Source organism: Mustela erminea, chromosome 6, assembly GCF_009829155.1.
Source record: "Mustela erminea isolate mMusErm1 chromosome 6, mMusErm1.Pri, whole genome shotgun sequence".
Classification (NCBI taxonomy): domain Eukaryota; kingdom Metazoa; phylum Chordata; class Mammalia; order Carnivora; family Mustelidae; genus Mustela; species Mustela erminea.
Genome location: NC_045619.1, coordinates 105,855,987 through 105,874,259, shown reverse-complemented (window position 1 = coordinate 105,874,259; position 18,273 = coordinate 105,855,987). Strand labels below are relative to the sequence as shown.

The window sequence follows — 18,273 nt, the reverse complement described above, 5'->3', positions numbered from 1 at the left end:
CTTGCCTTTGGCGATGTTTCTAGGAAGAAGTTGCTTCAGTTGAGGTGGAAGAGGTTGCTGCCTGTGTTGTCCTCAAGGATTTTTTTTTTTTTTTAAAGATTTTTTCTTTATTTATCTGACAGAGATCACAAGTAGGCAGAGAGGCAGGCAGAGAGAGAGGAGGAAGCAGGCTCCCTGCAGAGCAGAAAGCCCGATGCAGGGCTCGATCCCAGGACCCTGGGATCATGACCTGAGCCAAAGGCAGAGGCTTAACCCACTGAGCCCCCCAGGTGCCCCCCTCAAGGATTTTGATGGATTCCTTTCTCACATTGAGGTCTTTAATCCATTTGGAATCTATTTTTGTGTGTGGTGTAAGGAAATGGTCCAGTTTCATTTTTCTGCATGTGGCTGTCCAATTTACCCAACACCATTTGTTGAAGAGACTGTCTTTTTTCCATTGGACATTCTTTCCTGCTTTGTTGAAGATTAGTTGACCATAGAGTTGAGGGTCTATTTCTGGGCTCTCTATTCTGTTCCATTGATCTATGTGTCTGTTTTTGTGCCAGTACCATACTGTCTTGATGATGACAGCTTTGTAATAGAGCTTAAGTCTGGAATTGTGATGCCACCAACTTTGGCTTTCTTTTTCAACATTCCTCTGGCTATTCGAGGTATTTTCTGGTTCCATATAAATTTTAGGATTGTTTGTTCCATTTCTTTGAAAAAAATTGGTGGTATTTTGATAGGGATTGCATTAAATGTGTAGATTGCTTTAGGTAGCGTAGACATTTCCAATCCATGAGCATGGAACTTTTTTCCATTTCTTTGTGTCCGCCTCAATTTTTTTCATGAGTACTGTATAGTTTTCTGAGTACAGATTCTTTGCGTCTTTGGTTAGGTTTATTCCTAGGTGTCTTATGGTTTTGGGTGCTATTGTAAATGGGATTGACTCCTTAATTTCTCTTTCTTCTGTCTTGCTGTTGGTGTAAAGAAATGCAACTGATTTCTGTGCATTGATTTTATATCCTGATGCTTTACTGAATTCCTGTACAAGTTCTAGCAGATTTGGAGTGGAATCTTTTGGGTTTTCCACATAAAGTATCACATCATCTGCAAAGAGTCATAGTTTGACTTCTTCTTTGCCAATTTGGATGCCTTTAATTTCTTTTTGTTGTTTGATTGCTGAGGCTAGGACTTCTATTACTATGTTGAATAGCAGTGGTGATCATGGACATCCCTCCTGTGTTCCTGACCTTAGCGGAAAAGCTCTCAGTTCTTCTCCATTTAGAATGATATTCTCTGTGGGTTTTTCATAGATGGTTTTGATGATATTGAGGAATGTACCCTCTATCCCTACCTTGTGAAGAGCTTTGATCAAGAAAGGATGCTGTACTTTGTCAAATGCTTTTTCAGGATCTATTGGGAGTATCATATGGTTCCTGTTCTTTCTTTTATTAATATATTGTGTCACATTGATTGATTTGTGGATGTTGAACCAACCTTGCAGCCCTGGAATAAATCCTACTTGGTCGTGGTGAATAATCCATTTAATGTACTGTTGGATTTTATTGGCTAGTATTTTGGTGAGAATTTTTGCATCGGTGTTCATCAAGGATATTGGTCTGTAACTCTCTTTTTTGATGGGGTCTTTGTCTGGTTTTGGGGTCAAGTACGTTTTATTTTTGTCAAAGTGTTTATGAAGTTTATTGTAAGTAGGTTCATCGTAAGGGAATTTGTGAATCATTCCGTCAGTGATCCTAAGACTTCAGTCTTTTTGCTATCTTTCTCAGTGTCACAACTGCAGGAAACCTCTCCAGGCAAAAGCAAAATTGTGATAGCCCTCGATCTCAGATCCAGTTTTAACTCCATGTAATGTGCCATGTTGTCTTCCTCCATATATATTCAAACTATTGCTTTCTTCATAGCTTTCCTGTACCCTTCTCTATGAAGTCACTTTTGAGGAGAGAATGTCCACTATCTCATTTAATACTTTGATTGCACTTGATAACTTTTCTTCTTCTTCTTTTTTTTTTTAACTTGGTATAGGCACTCAGGCATGTATGTTTAATTCCTTTTTTTTTTTTTTTTAAACAGTAACATATAATGTATTATTTGTTCAAGGGTACAAGACTGTGATTCATCAGTCTTACACGACACCCATTGCTCACCACAGCACATACTCTCCCCAATGTCCTTCACCCAGCCACCCTATCCGCCCCCCACTCCTTTCCCCACTTAAGTTTTCTTCTCTGAACTCATGTCTTTGAGGTCTTATAACTTTTCTTGTATTTTTTGTATTCTTTGATAATTATATCTCCCACTTATCTTTTCTCACTTTCTGAACTTTATTAGTTAAATGTTAGACTGATAACTTGATTCTAGACTATTAGAGTATTTGACTGATCCTAAGTTTGCTTACCTATTTCTATTAGGTTAGAGTCCCTTCATTTTTTTTTTTTTGAATTATTTTTATTAACATACATTGTATTATTTGCCCTAGGGGTACAGGTTTGTGAATCATTAGGTGTACCCATTTCACAATGGATAGAGTTCCTTCTTTTCAGACTCCTGAGAGTAAATCTTTAGTCTTGTCTTGGGGTTAGAGAGCAATAGTTGCCTGGCTGTGCTGACTAGAGGAGGTCTAATTGCCTTTATACAGGTTTTCAACCAGTCCTGTTCTCTTTTTATTGCCGTCTCTCATTTTATTTTATTTTATTTTTTTAGGATTTTATTTATTTGACCGAGAGATAGATAACCCAAACAGGGGGAGCAGCAGGCAGAGGGAGCGGGAGAAACAGGCTCCCTGCTGAGCAAGAATTCCCAACTTGGGGCTCTATCCCAGGACCCTGGGATCATGACCTGAGCTGAAGGCAGATGCTTAACTGACTGATCCACCCAGGCGCCCCGCCATCTCTGATTTTAAAGCGACTGCTGCTTCCATTACTTAGGCCTTTGCAGGCTCTGCTTCTCCATGGCTTTCTTCTGTTGAAGGTGCTTGTTGGTTTTTGTTCTTGCCTGCTAGATTATCACTTAATGTATCTGCTTTCTCTTGGTCCTGTGCCTTTTTGTACCTTAACTATCTTTTCAGCGGAGGCTTGAGAGGGAGGTTTTAAGTAGGAGACTACTACTTAATTCTGTTAAGATTGTCTCCTACTGGCCAGACTTAGTTTTACATTGGATGGAAATTTTCACCTTGATTAACATTACTTTTCTCTCAACTTTTGGTTGAAGGGCTTGTTTCCATTTTGTTCGGTTTACCTTTGCATGTCATGTGCCTTTTTATAGGACATGGCTTACAAGTGATATTTTTCTGGTGATAATGGTGTGATATATTTCATGGTAAAATGTTAGGAGTAAATGGGTTTTATATTGTGAAATTATATGTGATAATTCTTGAATCTGTCAGCTGAAGAAAAATAAGTGTAAAATTTTGTGTGTTTTATAGTATCAGGCCCTGTTAGATTGTTAGAGTATTATATACATGGAAACAAAGTCATAGTATTGCTTTCTTGGTGAGATAGTTTTATCTTATTTCTTAGCCATACTCTGACTGTGCTAGCTGTCATTTTCACAGCTGCATGCCAGTAAGCATCTTAACTGGGTGGTAGAGCATGACTGGATCCATGCAGATATATCATTACTAATGGAAATTTAACTTAAGGTGCTTTGCATACAAACTAGAATAGTATGTAATGGTGATAAATGTATTGTATAATGAAGACTGCTAAGAGGGCTTCTGTTTCTTTTGGACTCTTCCCCACTTGCTTCAACCACAGTAGTTTCCTTACTGTTCCTCAGACATTTGAGGTATACTTCTAAGATGGAGCCTGCGCTCTGACTGTTCCCTGTATATCTGCTTGGGTAACTCTTTCACCTTGAAGAAGTCTTTGCTCAAATTTCACTTTTATAATGAACTTTTTTGTGACCATTTATACTTTGGTTAAACCCTCACTTGTGAGGTCTTTTAACTGCTTTTTAAAGTTTCTTCTATGGGACTTATCACTTTAAAATTTACATACTATGTTTATTGGCTGGTTTTCCTGGTAGAATATAAGCACCATGAGGGCAGAGATCTTCATTTTATTCACAGGTGTATCCTAAGCACCCAGAATAGTACCTGACAGTATAGAAGTGCTGGAAAGATGTGAATTAAAGGCATCCTGATTCATGCACTTGCTTCCAGATAGCCCTCTAAAACACCCTCATTGTGTTTTCCTCTACACTACAAGATTGGAAAAATAAACTTTTTTCTCCTTATAATTTTCCCCTGGCAAGTCTTTTTTAACAGAGATGGCTTCTCTGAGGATGTGCTAAAAGAAGCTAAAGAATTAGAGATATGTTCAACTTTTGTGCACATGAACTTACATGTTCCCACCAAGCTTTGAGGGAAATTTTGCTTTGGTATAGGTTTGTTTTTGTGTATAAGAGCATTGTGGGAGTACAAGAGCTGAAAGCATTGCGGAGTACAAGAGCTGAAAAAATAAACATGAAATGTTTATTTACAGCATGCACAGACCTCACGTGCCTATACACACAGACATAGTAACACTGCTAACGTTGACACTGTGCTTATTTTGTCCTGGTGCTTTTCGTGTTTTATTTCATTTTTCTTTATAACTGCCTCATAATAAATTGTAAGTGCTATTAATATTTTAATAATAGGGCTCCAAAGTGCAAATTATGATGTAACTTACCCAAGGTCACACAGTTACTAAGTAGTGAGCTTTGAACTCTGGAAATCTGGCTCCACAGTCCATGTTCTTAGCCTTTTTATACAAAATTATGGTAAAATATGCATAACATAACAGTTAACCATTTTTTAAGTGTACAATTTAATGACTTTAAGTGCATTCAAAATGTACAACCATCACTACTCTTCATTTCCAGAACTTCCCCTCTCCCTTCAGGCCTCTGGTAAAACCTCTTATTCTACTTCCTCTATTAAATTTGTTTATTCTGGGTATTTCATATAAGTAGTATCATATAATATTCATCTTTTTGTGTTTGAGCATAATGTTTTCAAGGATCCATGTTGTCACATGCATTAGTTTCATTCCTTTTTATTTTATTTTATTTTTATTTTTTTTTAAAGATTTTATTTATTTATCAGAGAGAGAGAGGGGGAGAGAGCAAGCACAGGCAGACAGAATGGCAGGCAGAGGCAGAGGGAGAAGCAGGCTCCCTTCTGAGCAAGGAGCCCGATGTGGGACTCGATCCCAGGACGCTGGGATCATGACCTGAGCCGAAGGCAGCTGCTTAACCAACTGAGCCACCCAGGCGTCCCAGTTCCATTCCTTTTTAAGGCTGAATAATATTCCAGTATATGTGTATATATCAGATTTTGCTTATTCATTTCTTGATGGACCTTTGGGTTTTTTCCACCATTGTTACCAGCATTTGAGTGTTGTGAGTAATGCCTCTGTGAACATTGGTTTGCAAGTATCTGTTTAATTCTCTGTTTTTAGTTATTTTGGGTGGAATTGTTGAGTCAGGTAATTCTATGTTTAATTTTCCTTTTAACGTTTTTTAAGTAAGCTTTACGCCCAGTGTGGGGCTTGAACTCACAACCCTGAAATCAAGTTGCATGCTCCACCAACTGAGCCAGCCAGGCACCCTTTTCTTAACTTTTTTGATGAAGAGAAATAGCAGTAGTGTACACTCAAATATTTTTTTGAGTTCAGATAACTATGTCACAGTCCTTTTTATTTTATCATCAGTCACCTGAACACTGCCTGTATTTTAGAGTGTGAGAGATGTACAGTATCAGTTTCTGAAAGATAGGGAACCTTTATATATGTATGTTCTATATAGTGCCTGGTTTGATGTGAGCATTCAGCCAAATTGTTCAATTTATCTTAACTCTTCCTATGTTAATACATTCTGTACTGTTTTCTAGTAAGTTTACCACTGTAATCTGATCTTTCCTTTGTAATCTTCCATGTAAAACTTCTTTTGAAAAATTATAGCCTTTTCCAAAATAGTCTCTGAATCCACTGTTTCCTTGACATTTCTCTTAAAATTCTGTAAGTTATTTGGTACATTTCCCAATTTCATTTCCTATGTTTATTTCATGCTATATAACTTACATTTATGTTTATGTTTATTTTTGTTGTTTTAATTCTTACTTTATATTTTGAGTTCCTTATGGATATGGAGTACATAAAACTGTTTAATTCATTGAAAATAGGCATATTAAATAATAGAGTTTAAAACTTCTGAAAGTCGTTCTTTATTTCATGCTTTAAATGTTGACAAATTTCAATGTCAGGTGTACATGGAAAGGAAATTAGAAATCTAATTTCTTAAGCTCAGAACAATTTTTCTGTTTAGCAGGCAACATACAGAGTCAGAATGCATGAATCTGCCTTCTCTTTCTAAATGATTTTTACTTTCTTTTCAGATCGTTGCCAGCAAAGGAGGTTTTGAAATGGTTACAAAAGAGAAGAAATGGTCTAAAGTGGGTAGTCGCTTGGGATATCTGCCAGGAAAAGGAACTGGGTCTCTTTTGAAGTCACATTATGAAAGAATTCTCTACCCATATGAACTTTTCCAATCTGGTGTCAGCCTTATGGTGAGATGCATCATTTTTTGTTTTCAGGAGTGGATAAATCCAGTCCTCCAAATGAATGTTAGACTGTGTTCACTGTAACAAGGTAGCAGTTTGCTAAGCATAGAAAGTTAAAAAGGTTTCTCTGGGTACCAAAATTTGGGGTAGCAAGGTGTGGTTTAAAAATTGCAGCTACTTTTGATGGTTTACAAGATAAAGGTCAATGGGAATGAATGTTGTTTTCTTATTTATTTGAAATAAATTCTCTTGACTTAAGCTTTTTGAAGAAATCCTCCTCTTGATTTCATGTATTTTTTAAATAGCTTTATTGATGTTATAATTTGCATACTGTAGAATTCAGTCATTGTAGATACACAGTCAGTAAGCTTTAATAAATTATACGTTTATGCAGTAATCACCACAGCTCAGTTTTAGAATATTTCCATCAGCCCAGAAAGTTCCTTTGTGTTTGGTTGTAGTTGGTTCCTGTTCATAACCCCAAACCCAGATAAACACCTGATTTTCTTTCTGGCTCTGTAGTTTTTTGCCTTTGTAGAAATTTCATATAGATGGGATCATACAGTATAATTTTGTGTCTGGCTTCTTTCACTTAGCCTAATGTTTTCAAGGTTCATCTATGTTTTAGCCTGTATTAATACTTCATTCCTTTTTATGGCTGAATAATAGTCCATTGTATGGATATACCATATTTGTTTATCCATTTACCAGTTGGTGGACAGTTGGATTGTTTCCAGTTTATGGCTATTATGAATAAATGCTATGAATATTCATGTATAAGTCTTTGTGTGGACATATGTTTTCATTTCTCTTGGGTAGATACCTAGGAGTGGAATTGCTGGGTTATATGGTAAGTTTATGTTTAACTTTTTAAGAAACTGCCAAACTGTTTTCCAAAGTGGCTGAACCATTTTACATTCCCACCAGTAATGTAGAGGCTTCCAGTTTCTTCACGTCTTTGCCAACACTTGGTATTGTCAGTTTTTTTGCTTATAGCCATTCTAGTGGGTGTGTAGTGGTATCTCATTGTGGTTTTAATTTTCATTTCCCTAATGACCAGTGGTGTGCATCTTTTCATGTGCATATTAGCCATTTGTATATTTTCTTGATGAAGTGTCTGTTCTGATCTTTTTTTTATTGGATTGTTGTGTCATCTTACACTTGTTTTAAGAGTTTGCTATGTAGTCTGGATACAAGTCTTTTATTAGGTATATGATTTTACAAATATTCTCTGCTAGTCTGTGGCTTATCTTTTCATTTTTATTATGGTGTCTGTTTGAAGAGTAGTTTATTAATAATTTCCTTTACCCCCCTTCTATGGATTGTGCTTCTGTTGTCATATTTAAGAAATCTTTTCCTAACTCAAGTCCCCAAAGATACTCTTTTTTGTTTTCATCTAGTCGTTTTATAGTTTTAGCTTTTATATTCAGGTCTAGATCCATTTTGGGTTTTTTTGTTTGTTTGTTTTTTTGTAGGTGTAAAGTATGAGGTAAAAGTGTAAGTTCATTTGTGGGGGGCGGGGAAATGTATATGTATATGAATATTCAGTTGTACCAGTATCATATGTTTAAAAGACTACTACCCTTTTCCTATTGATTTACATTGGCACCTTTGTTGAAAATCAGTTGATTATTAATGTGGGTTTATTTCTGGTCTCTGTTTTGTTCTTTGGTCATATATTTACCCTAACACCAGTACTATACTGTCTTGAGTATTGTAGCTGTATTTTAAGTTTCGGTATCCAGTAGTGTTAGTCTTCCAACTTGGTTCTTCTTTCTTCAGAATTTTCAAAGAACATGCATTTCCACAAAAATTTTAGAAATTGACTTCTCAATTTCTGCAACAAAAGCCTGCTAGGATTTTGATAGGGATTGTCTTGAATCTGTAGATGGATTTGCTGGGTAGAATTGTCATCTGGTTTCATGTAGTTTTGGGATTTATTGGAAATTTATTATTTCTCTCCTGATTCTCCAATCTTACTTCTTATCAGTGAACCTGCTTTCTTTCTGTGCTCTGATTCTTTAGGGTATACAGATGCCTAATTTAGATCTTAAGGAAAAAGTAGAGCCTGAGGTTCTTGGCACTGATGTCCAAACTTCCCCAGAGCCAGGCACAAGAATGAACATTCTGCCGAAGAGAACAAGGCGTGTCAAGTCTCAGGTATCAACCTCCATGGATCATTTTTAATAGGAGTTTTAAGTGCATTGACTGCAGAACAATTATGTGGTTATTGGAGGCATTCACATACTGTTGTTCTTTAGAATGTGAAGACACCTGTCTTTCATTTAACTTTAAGATGAACAAGGAGGAAATTGTAAAATTCAGTCTGATTTGATTTAGGAAGCTTTTTGTTAAGTTTGAACAGTTTTGATGAGGAGGACAAATCAGAGGGTAACTCTGGGTACTGTAGGGCCAGTGTTATAGACGTGCTGATGAACTGTAGTTTATTTTATTTTCATGGTTAGCAGAAATGAGAGGAGTAGGAATGGGTGGTTTTATTTTTCGCTCATTCCTTTAAAAGCTAGAGTATAAATTTTAGTGTTTGAACCATTCCAATGTTAACTTCTATAGTGTTCTTGTAGCCAAAAATAATTTCATCAGAAGAAAAATACCCTAATTTCTTCTTGTCTGGACCTGCCCTATCTTCCTTTCCCCATTCTCATTTGTGGTCTTCAAAGTGTGCTTTTAAAGTTGTTGTAAAGATAGGTCTGTAGGTTGGGACAGGAAGATGCTGCTTTCCTTGCTCTGAATTGCTCCTTAAATCTCCTCCATGGTAATTTTAGCTTCTTAGGTACTTTGATAACAGAAAGGTAGGTGTCTTGGATGGAGAATGTGAATTTAATGGAAATTCACTGGAAAGTGAATTATAAATTTATGTTCCTTTATTAGTAAGTTACCAGTATGTAATATAAATTGTTTGGTAATTCATAATTAAATAAGTATTTTATTGCATTATAATAATATAATTTATATTTAGCATAATGAGAATTCTTAGTTATAAACCATTATAAATTAGTAAACTCTGGTTTGGTCATTAAGTGATTTTTGTTACTGTGGCTGATCTCAAAAGTTCTAACCATCATTGGGTATATAGTGATGATTCTGTTTCAAGACCTGAAACACTTGAAGACTAGTAGTCTCTGACTTGGTGACTCACTAAGAGTTGCCCCAGGTGGCCCTGCTTCTCTCATCAGTTGATTACTTGTGGTGAAAGTTCTTTTGATGTTCCTTCTGAAACCATAAAAAAGCTCGGCTGCTCATTGCCTGTATATAAGAAAAAGACAATATAGAATGTTTTTACTCGTTGGAATAATTGTTAATGTAGTCAGATTTGTTGATACCAGGTAGAAACTAGAACCATTGTAAGCTTTTCTTTTTTTGTTTTTTCTTTACTGTAGGCTTTTCAGTGAAGAATTTGTTCAATTTACAGTTTGTCCTTAATTTCTATATTCCTTAGTCTGCCTCATTCCTACTCTTCAATTTCAAAAAGAAGAGAAAGGCTTTCTGGTAGAACTCCTTTGACTTCTTGCCCCATACACAGAACTGATGGTATTCCTTCTGAATTTCTGCCAGTTTCTGTGGGCAAAGGGTACCTTTGTCTCTAAGGATAATCCTCCCACATCTGTCCTTTCTGGCTTCTTTAGGGATTTTAATACGCCACTTGTGAGATCTTTCTCTCCTACCTCCTTTGTCTGCTGAATCTCCTCCTACCCCCAATGTAAACATGTTTAAAGTCTCTGTCATCTTAAAACAAAAACTCCTTTCCTTGATAGTGCCTTACTCCTTGCCTCTTTTCATGAAGTTTCTTGAAAAGCAGTCAATGTCTCATTTTCCTCAGGATCGGTTTAGCTTTTGTACTCTGTAATCTGACACTGAGCTAAATTATTTTGTTGAAACTGCACCACCCAAGTTACCACTGAGTTAATAATTGTCAAAAGATGAGGGCTTTTTATTTCTTCTTCATCTTTGAGGATATATACATTTAATAGGGTTGTTGACTCCCCTTTTTGAAATTCAGGTAACTTGATTTTTCTTTGGCTTCAGTGATGCCTCTCTCCTGGTTATCCTCTTCACTCTGACCTCTCCTTAGTTATCTTTGTTCTCTCTTCCTCCTCAGTCATCTTTGTTCTCTCTTCCTATTGCCATTTACATGGTGGTTTTAAGTCTTTCCCTATCTTTGCTCTCCTTAGCTATCTTATCTACCCTATGATTTCAGTAACTACCTGTACACTCGAGACTCCTAAATATGTTGTAACGCTCATGTTTCTTTTGTGTTTACCAAAGATGTGTGTGTGCATATTGGTGGCCATTGGTGGCCACAGCAGGAATGCTGAATTCAGTTCATCTCATACATGACCATCTTCTCTAAATCTGTTTTTTCTTTATTATTTTCTAGCCTGGTATCCATGACAAGCACAGCCATCCAATAGTCTTTTTAAATAAGAAACAGAAGTTACAGAAGTTATCTTATTCCCCTTTCTTATCTCTATCACATCACTTGTTTTACTCTTGTTTTTATTCTTTTTTTTTTTTTTAAAGAATAGATAAATAATATTTATTTTGGAGAAAGAAGGGGAGAGAGAGAGAGAGAGAGAGAATGAAAGTGCATGCAAGTGGGGGGAGGGGCAGAGGGAGAGGGAATCTCAAGTAGACCTGTTGAGCACAGAGCCTGATGCAGGGCTCTGTCTCACAACCCTGAGATCATGACCTGAGACAAAGTCAAGAGTTGGACACTTAACCAGATCCACCCAGGTACCCCTGCAGTGATTGTTTTTTTCATCTTTGACCTCACTAGTGAGCTTTTTGAAACCTGGAGTCACAGTTTGTCTGTATGAAGGGTTATTAGACCCTTAACACATTTATACATTAGTACGAAGCCCATGATGCCAGTATGTCTCATTATTATTATTATTATTTTTTAAAGATTTTCTTTGTTTATTTGACAGACAGAGATCACAAGTAGGCAGAGAGTCAGGTAGAGAGAGGGGAAAGCAGGCTCCCTGCTGAGCAGAGAGCCCGACGTGGGACTCGATCCCAGGACCCCGAGATGATGACCTGAGCCGAAGGCAGAGGCTTAACCCACTGAGCCACTCAGGTGCCCCACTTTGTCTCATTATTGGTGACCTTAAGTTTGAGCCAGATTTCCATCATACTTACTTTTTTTGTAATAAAAGTAATCAGAGTACACTGTAAGACAGTGTGAATAACCTGTCTTCCAGTTATGTTTTACCCAGTGTTCTCACATTCATTGATGATCCTTACCTGAATTAGTTATGTTGGTGGTTGCAAGCTGGGTGATTTTCTAGCTCTGTCATTTTCTATATTTGTTAACATTTTTCTTTAAAGGAGAACTCTTCTCCCACACTTTTCTTGAGTTACTTCTTTCATACACTAAAACGTTTATATCTTAAGTGTACAGTTTTGTGAATTTCAGTAAATGTCTGTACCTGTGGAACCATGACTGACTCCCCCACTATAGTCACTATAGACAATGGTTTTTTAAAAAATATAATGTCTTATTATTTATTACCATCTCCTACTCCTTTTTGATAATCCTGTTGTTCCAAATTTGGCTAATGGGAACCCCATCAAGCTGCTTCATGATACTCTTTTGACTTGTCTCCATCCTTATTTGAGCACTTGTTTAGCACAAAAAGGCTCATTGTTTTCTTGCCTTGCTTTAGACTTGGAATCAGTCATTTCTCCGTGGAATTCTGGTTCATTTTAGTGTGAAATAATATTCATTAACCAAGATCTGAGCACAAGGTGTGCTTGTTCCTACTGGGATGCCATTGCTTTTGTAGGTCCTTTTAGTGGTTAGTGCTGGGAAATAAAATTTAAAAACATTATGAGTTTATATTTTCAGAAATGGATTGATAATTTCATTTCTAATCTAGCATCACAAAGTTCTTTTGGTTTATGTTGTAGCTCTTTTCCTAGTTTTTTGAGTTGGCAGTGTAATTTATTTCTATTTTTCTGTTTTGACTGAGATGCTTAAGACTATAAAACTCCCTGTGATCACTGCTTTGATTTATTCTGGATATTCTGATTTATAGTCTTTTATTATTGTTGTTGTTACCAGTTTTTAATAGGAAGTTAAAGATTTCTGACCAGTCTTTTTATTTTTTATTTTTGCTACTTCTACCTTTTATTCCATTAAGATCAGATAATGTTTTATTATTTCTACTTTTTGGAACTTTATTGCCTGAAAAGGTTGTGAGGATTAATTGATTAAAATAGTATGGTACAATAGTATCTGCTACTGTATGTTTTATGGTACACAGTATCTGCTTAGTGTATGTTAGGATTTCTTATATACTCTGCATTAATAGTGGTGAATGTGTAGTGTCATGTTTATCCTCAGACTGTAGAAGTTGATTAATATAATTAAATTGATCTACTAAATTTTAAATATATTAAAATGCTCTTTCGTTGGTTGATTCTTATATGATCATAGACTTACAAATTATGTATTTTATCCTGATTCATTTTTATTCTTATTGACTCTTTTTAATAAGTTTTAGTTATCTACTTAGTTTACATTCAGAGTATATGGTTCATTTGAATTCATGGTGTAACACTTTTAACTATCAGGATGTGCTCATCTTCAAATACTAGAGTGGCAGATAATATCAGCTTAAACATTAGGAACACAATTTTCACATGAGGACACATTTTTCACATAAGATTTCCAGAAATAGGTAGTTCTAGGATTGATGCAACAACTGCACATTGCCATGAAGGGCCTGGGCTCTTTCCATCTTTCTACTTTGCTTTCCTCAGTGTGTGGGGGTAATAGATCTCTTCTTAGCTGCAGTGTGGCTGCTAGGGTCCAGTGTAGTGCTTTCACCAGGCTTCATCTCCTAACAGTAGGGAAGGAGTTTGGGTAAAAGCCTTACTACTCTTTGAGAAGCTTTCTCTTTTATTAGAGACAAAAATCTTTCCCAGAGGCTTCTAGAAGATGTTTCATTGGTCCAGACCAGATTAACATTTCTACTCCTAGCTCAGTCATCACTAACAAAGAGGAATGGCATGATTGGCTTAGAATAATCATTATTCATCTAATAGGGTGGGCATATTGCCTTTTGATCAAAGATGGGTATCCATTAGCAAGGTAGAAGTGAGGATTTCTATTATTACCAGTAGCGCACTGGTTATAACCAGTAGCATTTGTCTATGGACAGAACCTAACTGACAACTGTTGTTTTAATTAAGATAGATTTCCTTTTGTGGAAATGAAGCTGGGTGACTATCCAGTTGTTGTAATGAGGCTGTGAGTGGATTTAGAGAGCAAAAATAAAATATTTTTTCTTCATATTGAAGAGGATCTTGAAACTTCCCTTGGTAAGAAAGTAAATGTATGAATCAGAATGATTAGATAATGGAGTTTTGTTTATGTATTTATTTTTTTAGTCAGAATCTGGAGAAGTGAACAGAAACACGGAACTGAAGAAACTTCGAATTTTTGGGGCTGGGCCTAAGGTCGTGGGCCTGGCAGTGGGAGCAAAAGATAAAGAAGGTAAAATCTCTTATTTGGTCATGAAAAGAAATAAGGTCTAGCCATGTGGTTCTAATAAGATTCACATAATATTTGAATTGAAGTTTGCCTTGGGATTTTCTTAAGAGTGTTAACTTGGAATGTGGTTCCTAGATGGATCACCTTTTATGGCATTTAATCTTGAATTTAAGGCTTGAGGAACCATATTTTATTGAATTTTTGTAATATTTGGAAGAGAGAAATTTTCCTTTTCCATGTCTAATATATGACAGAAATTTGTAATTTCTCAAGGCTAGTTTAGGAGAGAAAGGTGGAATGAATAATTCTCACCTGGTGATCCATACCTTACAACTTTTAAATTTAAAGATCGATTTTCTGACCTTTAGTATCAAAATTTATTGTGGAGAGCTTATGATTAAAATTCTCATGATTAAAATTCTAATTCTGATTTTATTTTTCCATAATTGCCTTGATATATTATGACACTTCATTTAAATAAACTCTATGTTTGTAGAAAGCCTTGTATTCTCAGCTTAATATGTTTGAAACTCTGAGTAAAATTGCTAATGCAGAGATCAAGTTCCATTATTCTCTCTATATACGTGTCAGTTTTAAAACTCTATAAAGATTGTATTGGATTTGTTTTTAATGTATATGAATTTAGTGAAATACTATATAATCACGGGATGTATTATTACCCTTTTCTTGATAATGAGAAATTACATCACAATTCAGATTGTGGACGAGAACTCTGGAGGGTCAGATGATATTGTCCCATCACTCTAAAAACACTCATTGTGATAGGACGCACTACATACATAACGATGTTTATTATCACCCTTCTAAGAATTAAGCACTTTGATTATCTTTTTCATTCTCATACCTATTGCATTGGCTGGCAGTGATCTTAAAACTAGTCTCAAATTAGTCCCTGATAAACACTACATACAGGCAGTATAGAATTAGTAGTTTAGCTCTCTGGAGCTTGATTGCCTGGGTTAGATTTCCAGATCTGCCACTGACTGGCTGTGTGATTTTGGGCAAGTTATCTAACTTCTCTAGACTTTAGATTCTTTATCTTCAGTGGGGATAATAGCATAACTACCTCATAGTGTTTTTGAGATTTAATATAAATTATTTTAAATAGTGTCTGGTCCATAGTAAGCTCTCAACATTAGTTTTTACTATTATTATATAACTATTTTTATTTCAAGATGAGGTCTCCCGAAGACGAAAAGTTACCAACAGGTCAGACGCATTTAACATGCAAATGAGACAACGGAAAGGAACTCTCTCTGTTAACTTTGTAAGTGTTCTGAGATGTGTCAGGAGGGAAAGGATTTATTTTTAGTTTTGCACTTTATATCTCGCTGTATTTTGGTATGCCGTTTAGTTAGTTCGTTTGGTTAGAAGACTAGATGGTAAATCTAAAGTTGCAGCTTTCGTTAATGTAATGTGAACCCTGCTTTGTCTGTTTACATTGACTCTTCCCCTGAGTTATACTCACATGTACCTTGTGAGTGAGAGAATGAATATGAATCTGTAAATTCTTGAGCTGTATTGTAGACAGTGCTCAGAATTCATTCTCTACTGAAGAGTGTTTGTGTATAGGATGACGTGGTGTATTTTATTTATATAATTGACTTTCAAGTAACCTGGATTTGTGGTGTTTCTTTATTCCAATAACTTGATATGCTTTTATTAACTTGCCTGAGAAGCACTGAGGAGATTGAGGAAGTTTTATGAAAAGTTGTCTAAATACAGTCATTTAAAAAATATTCAGGATTTAAGTTATGTGTGCTCTTAGTGTACATTATTTTGTTTGTTTCAATTAAGGAGTTCCTGGTAAAAATTTAATATTATTAATATAGAAAATAGACTTCTATTTTATTTTGTTTGTTTTCTAACAGGTTGATCTCTATGTTTGTATGTTTTGTGGTCGGGGAAATAATGAAGATAAATTGCTTTTGTGTGATGGATGTGATGACAGCTATCATACATTTTGTTTAATTCCCCCACTACCTGATGTGCCCAAAGGAGATTGGAGGTGTCCTAAATGTGTTGCTGAGGTACAAGCCTAAACTTTACAGATCCTTTCTTAATTAACAACAGTGATGTTCACATAACACATACAGTAAATCCATTAAAAGCTCTTAATTTGTTCTTCAGTGTTTAAAGTCTCTGGGATTTTTTAAGAGCAATATTGAATGAAAATATATTAATTGTATTGCGGCAGCTTACCTTTCATAAGTTCTTTTTTGACTGTTAGATAATTCTGTTTGTTGATGTAGATGAATGATACTTTTATTCAGAGCTTAGTATTCTTGGAAAATAATAAAAATGAAGAAAGACTGTAGGTTTTTTTTTTTTTTAAATTTAAAAATAAGTCAGACATGAAGCTCTAGAACTTAGGATTCATCCAGTTTTCCTGTTACCAGATAAACTGATGGTTCTTTTAGTTTAATTTTTACTTGATTATCCTGAATTATTCTTAATGTCTAAAGACATTATTGTCCTGAAATACCTAATTTGTTTACTTATTTTAACTAAATACTGTGATAGTACATGGAAGGGAAGGGCTTGACTGGGCTGTATGTGGGTGTATTCAGAGCTTTGAGTTATTATTCTCAAGGTAAGATGATTCAGCAGCAGTTCTGCTCTGAGAATTTGTGTTAATATACTGGTCAGGGTTATTGATGGTATGGAACAGCCTTTCCTATAGCTAGATATTCTTGCAATCCAGTGGATATCCCTTTATCCATTATATTTTCTTTGTCCATGAACATTTATTTTCTCTGTAGCTAAATCCACTGAGAAACTGAGAATGATAGTTATCCTTGGACTTCATGGCATGGGAGTAGTTCTCCCAGTGTTTGTTTTGGTGCCAGAGCTTAATATCAACTCCAGAGTCTGAAGCTGTTTTGTTACCACCTTCCTTACGGAAGGCTGTGAAAATGTAGTTGAGGTTCTAGAACATTATTTCCTGATTCTCTGTTGCAAGTAATTAATACTTGTTTTGCTGTCTAAGGTTGATTGGATTTGCTTCACCTAGGGAAATGATCAAAGAAGGTAATACTAATATTTTGTTAGTTCATTTTCAGTGAGTTAATCTTAGGTATTCCTTCTTCTTAGGAATGTAATAAACCTCGAGAGGCCTTTGGATTTGAACAAGCTGTACGAGAGTATACGCTTCAGAGCTTTGGAGAGATGGCAGATAATTTTAAGTCTGATTATTTCAATATGCCAGTTCATGTGAGTATCTATCATTTAGGTCAGTTTGGGGAGGGTATGAATATTTATATGAGTCTAAAGCTTTTGGTTTGCTTTCATCATTTTTTGGAAAAACGGACAGCATGAAAAAGATGATAGAATATTAAATCTTGAAGATTAAGGGGCCTTGACATCTGTTTCTATTTCACTCACTAATGTGGCACTGTGTACTCTCCTGTTGAGAAATCTGCTTTGATCTTTGAATTGTTTATTAGCCTTCTGTGAGTAATCTTTTATAGAAAAACGTGAAGTATATGACCGTTGTTCCTTTTGCTTGGTTATTTGTAATATGAAGTTTGCTGCTTTTCCTAGGGGATCTTGGGCTTTTTAAAATCCCTATCCAAAAAATTTGGCAAAGCTATTAAAATTCAGCCTTGAATTTTGCATTTCCTTTTTCCTGCTTGATGTGCTTGCTAGGTCATCTTTATATTTCTTAGCTGGGAAATAGCTTACACAAAAAGGCAGTGCAAGTTTCTTATGTTTTTCTCAATATCTAGTTTGTCTTTAGCTTTTCCCTGTCCTTAGTGGGAAGAGCTAGGACCCTGGTCTTTTTCGCTCAGGAAATAGGATTTTTTCATTTTATCATGGGTATGTGTTCATTTCATTTGACAGGCATATAATGTGTTAGATGGTTATGGTTGAGTTAGTAATCTGTAATCTTTGTTTTCCCTGTGTAGATGGTTCCTACAGAACTAGTAGAAAAGGAATTCTGGCGGCTGGTGAGCAGCATTGAAGAAGATGTTATTGTAGAGTATGGAGCAGATATTTCCTCAAAAGACTTTGGAAGTGGATTTCCTGTAAAGGATGGTCGGAGAAAGATGCTACCAGAAGAAGAGGTGCAGAGCAGATAGTAGTAATTCAAACTTACTCCAAGTTGATTTAGTCTTTGCATAGTAGAAAACTACCTTTCTCTAATCTTATGGGTTTATGTTAATTTAAAATATTAACTATGCAGGATTTG

The 18,273-nt window shown here is 35.6% G+C and overlaps 1 protein-coding gene across 1 annotated transcript in view; it reads left to right on the top strand.

Moving 5' to 3' along the window:
* Nucleotides 1–18,273, top strand: part of KDM5A (lysine demethylase 5A) — a 94,624-nt gene that overhangs the window by 9,606 nt on the left and 66,745 nt on the right. Inside the window, exons 4-10 of the mRNA XM_032349171.1 lie at nt 6,380–6,550; nt 8,570–8,704; nt 13,958–14,063; nt 15,257–15,348; nt 15,953–16,111; nt 17,175–17,294; nt 17,990–18,148. Coding sequence (XP_032205062.1) covers nt 6,380–6,550; nt 8,570–8,704; nt 13,958–14,063; nt 15,257–15,348; nt 15,953–16,111; nt 17,175–17,294; nt 17,990–18,148 — 942 coding nt within the window. The remainder of the gene's footprint in view (nt 1–6,379; nt 6,551–8,569; nt 8,705–13,957; nt 14,064–15,256; nt 15,349–15,952; nt 16,112–17,174; nt 17,295–17,989; nt 18,149–18,273) is intronic.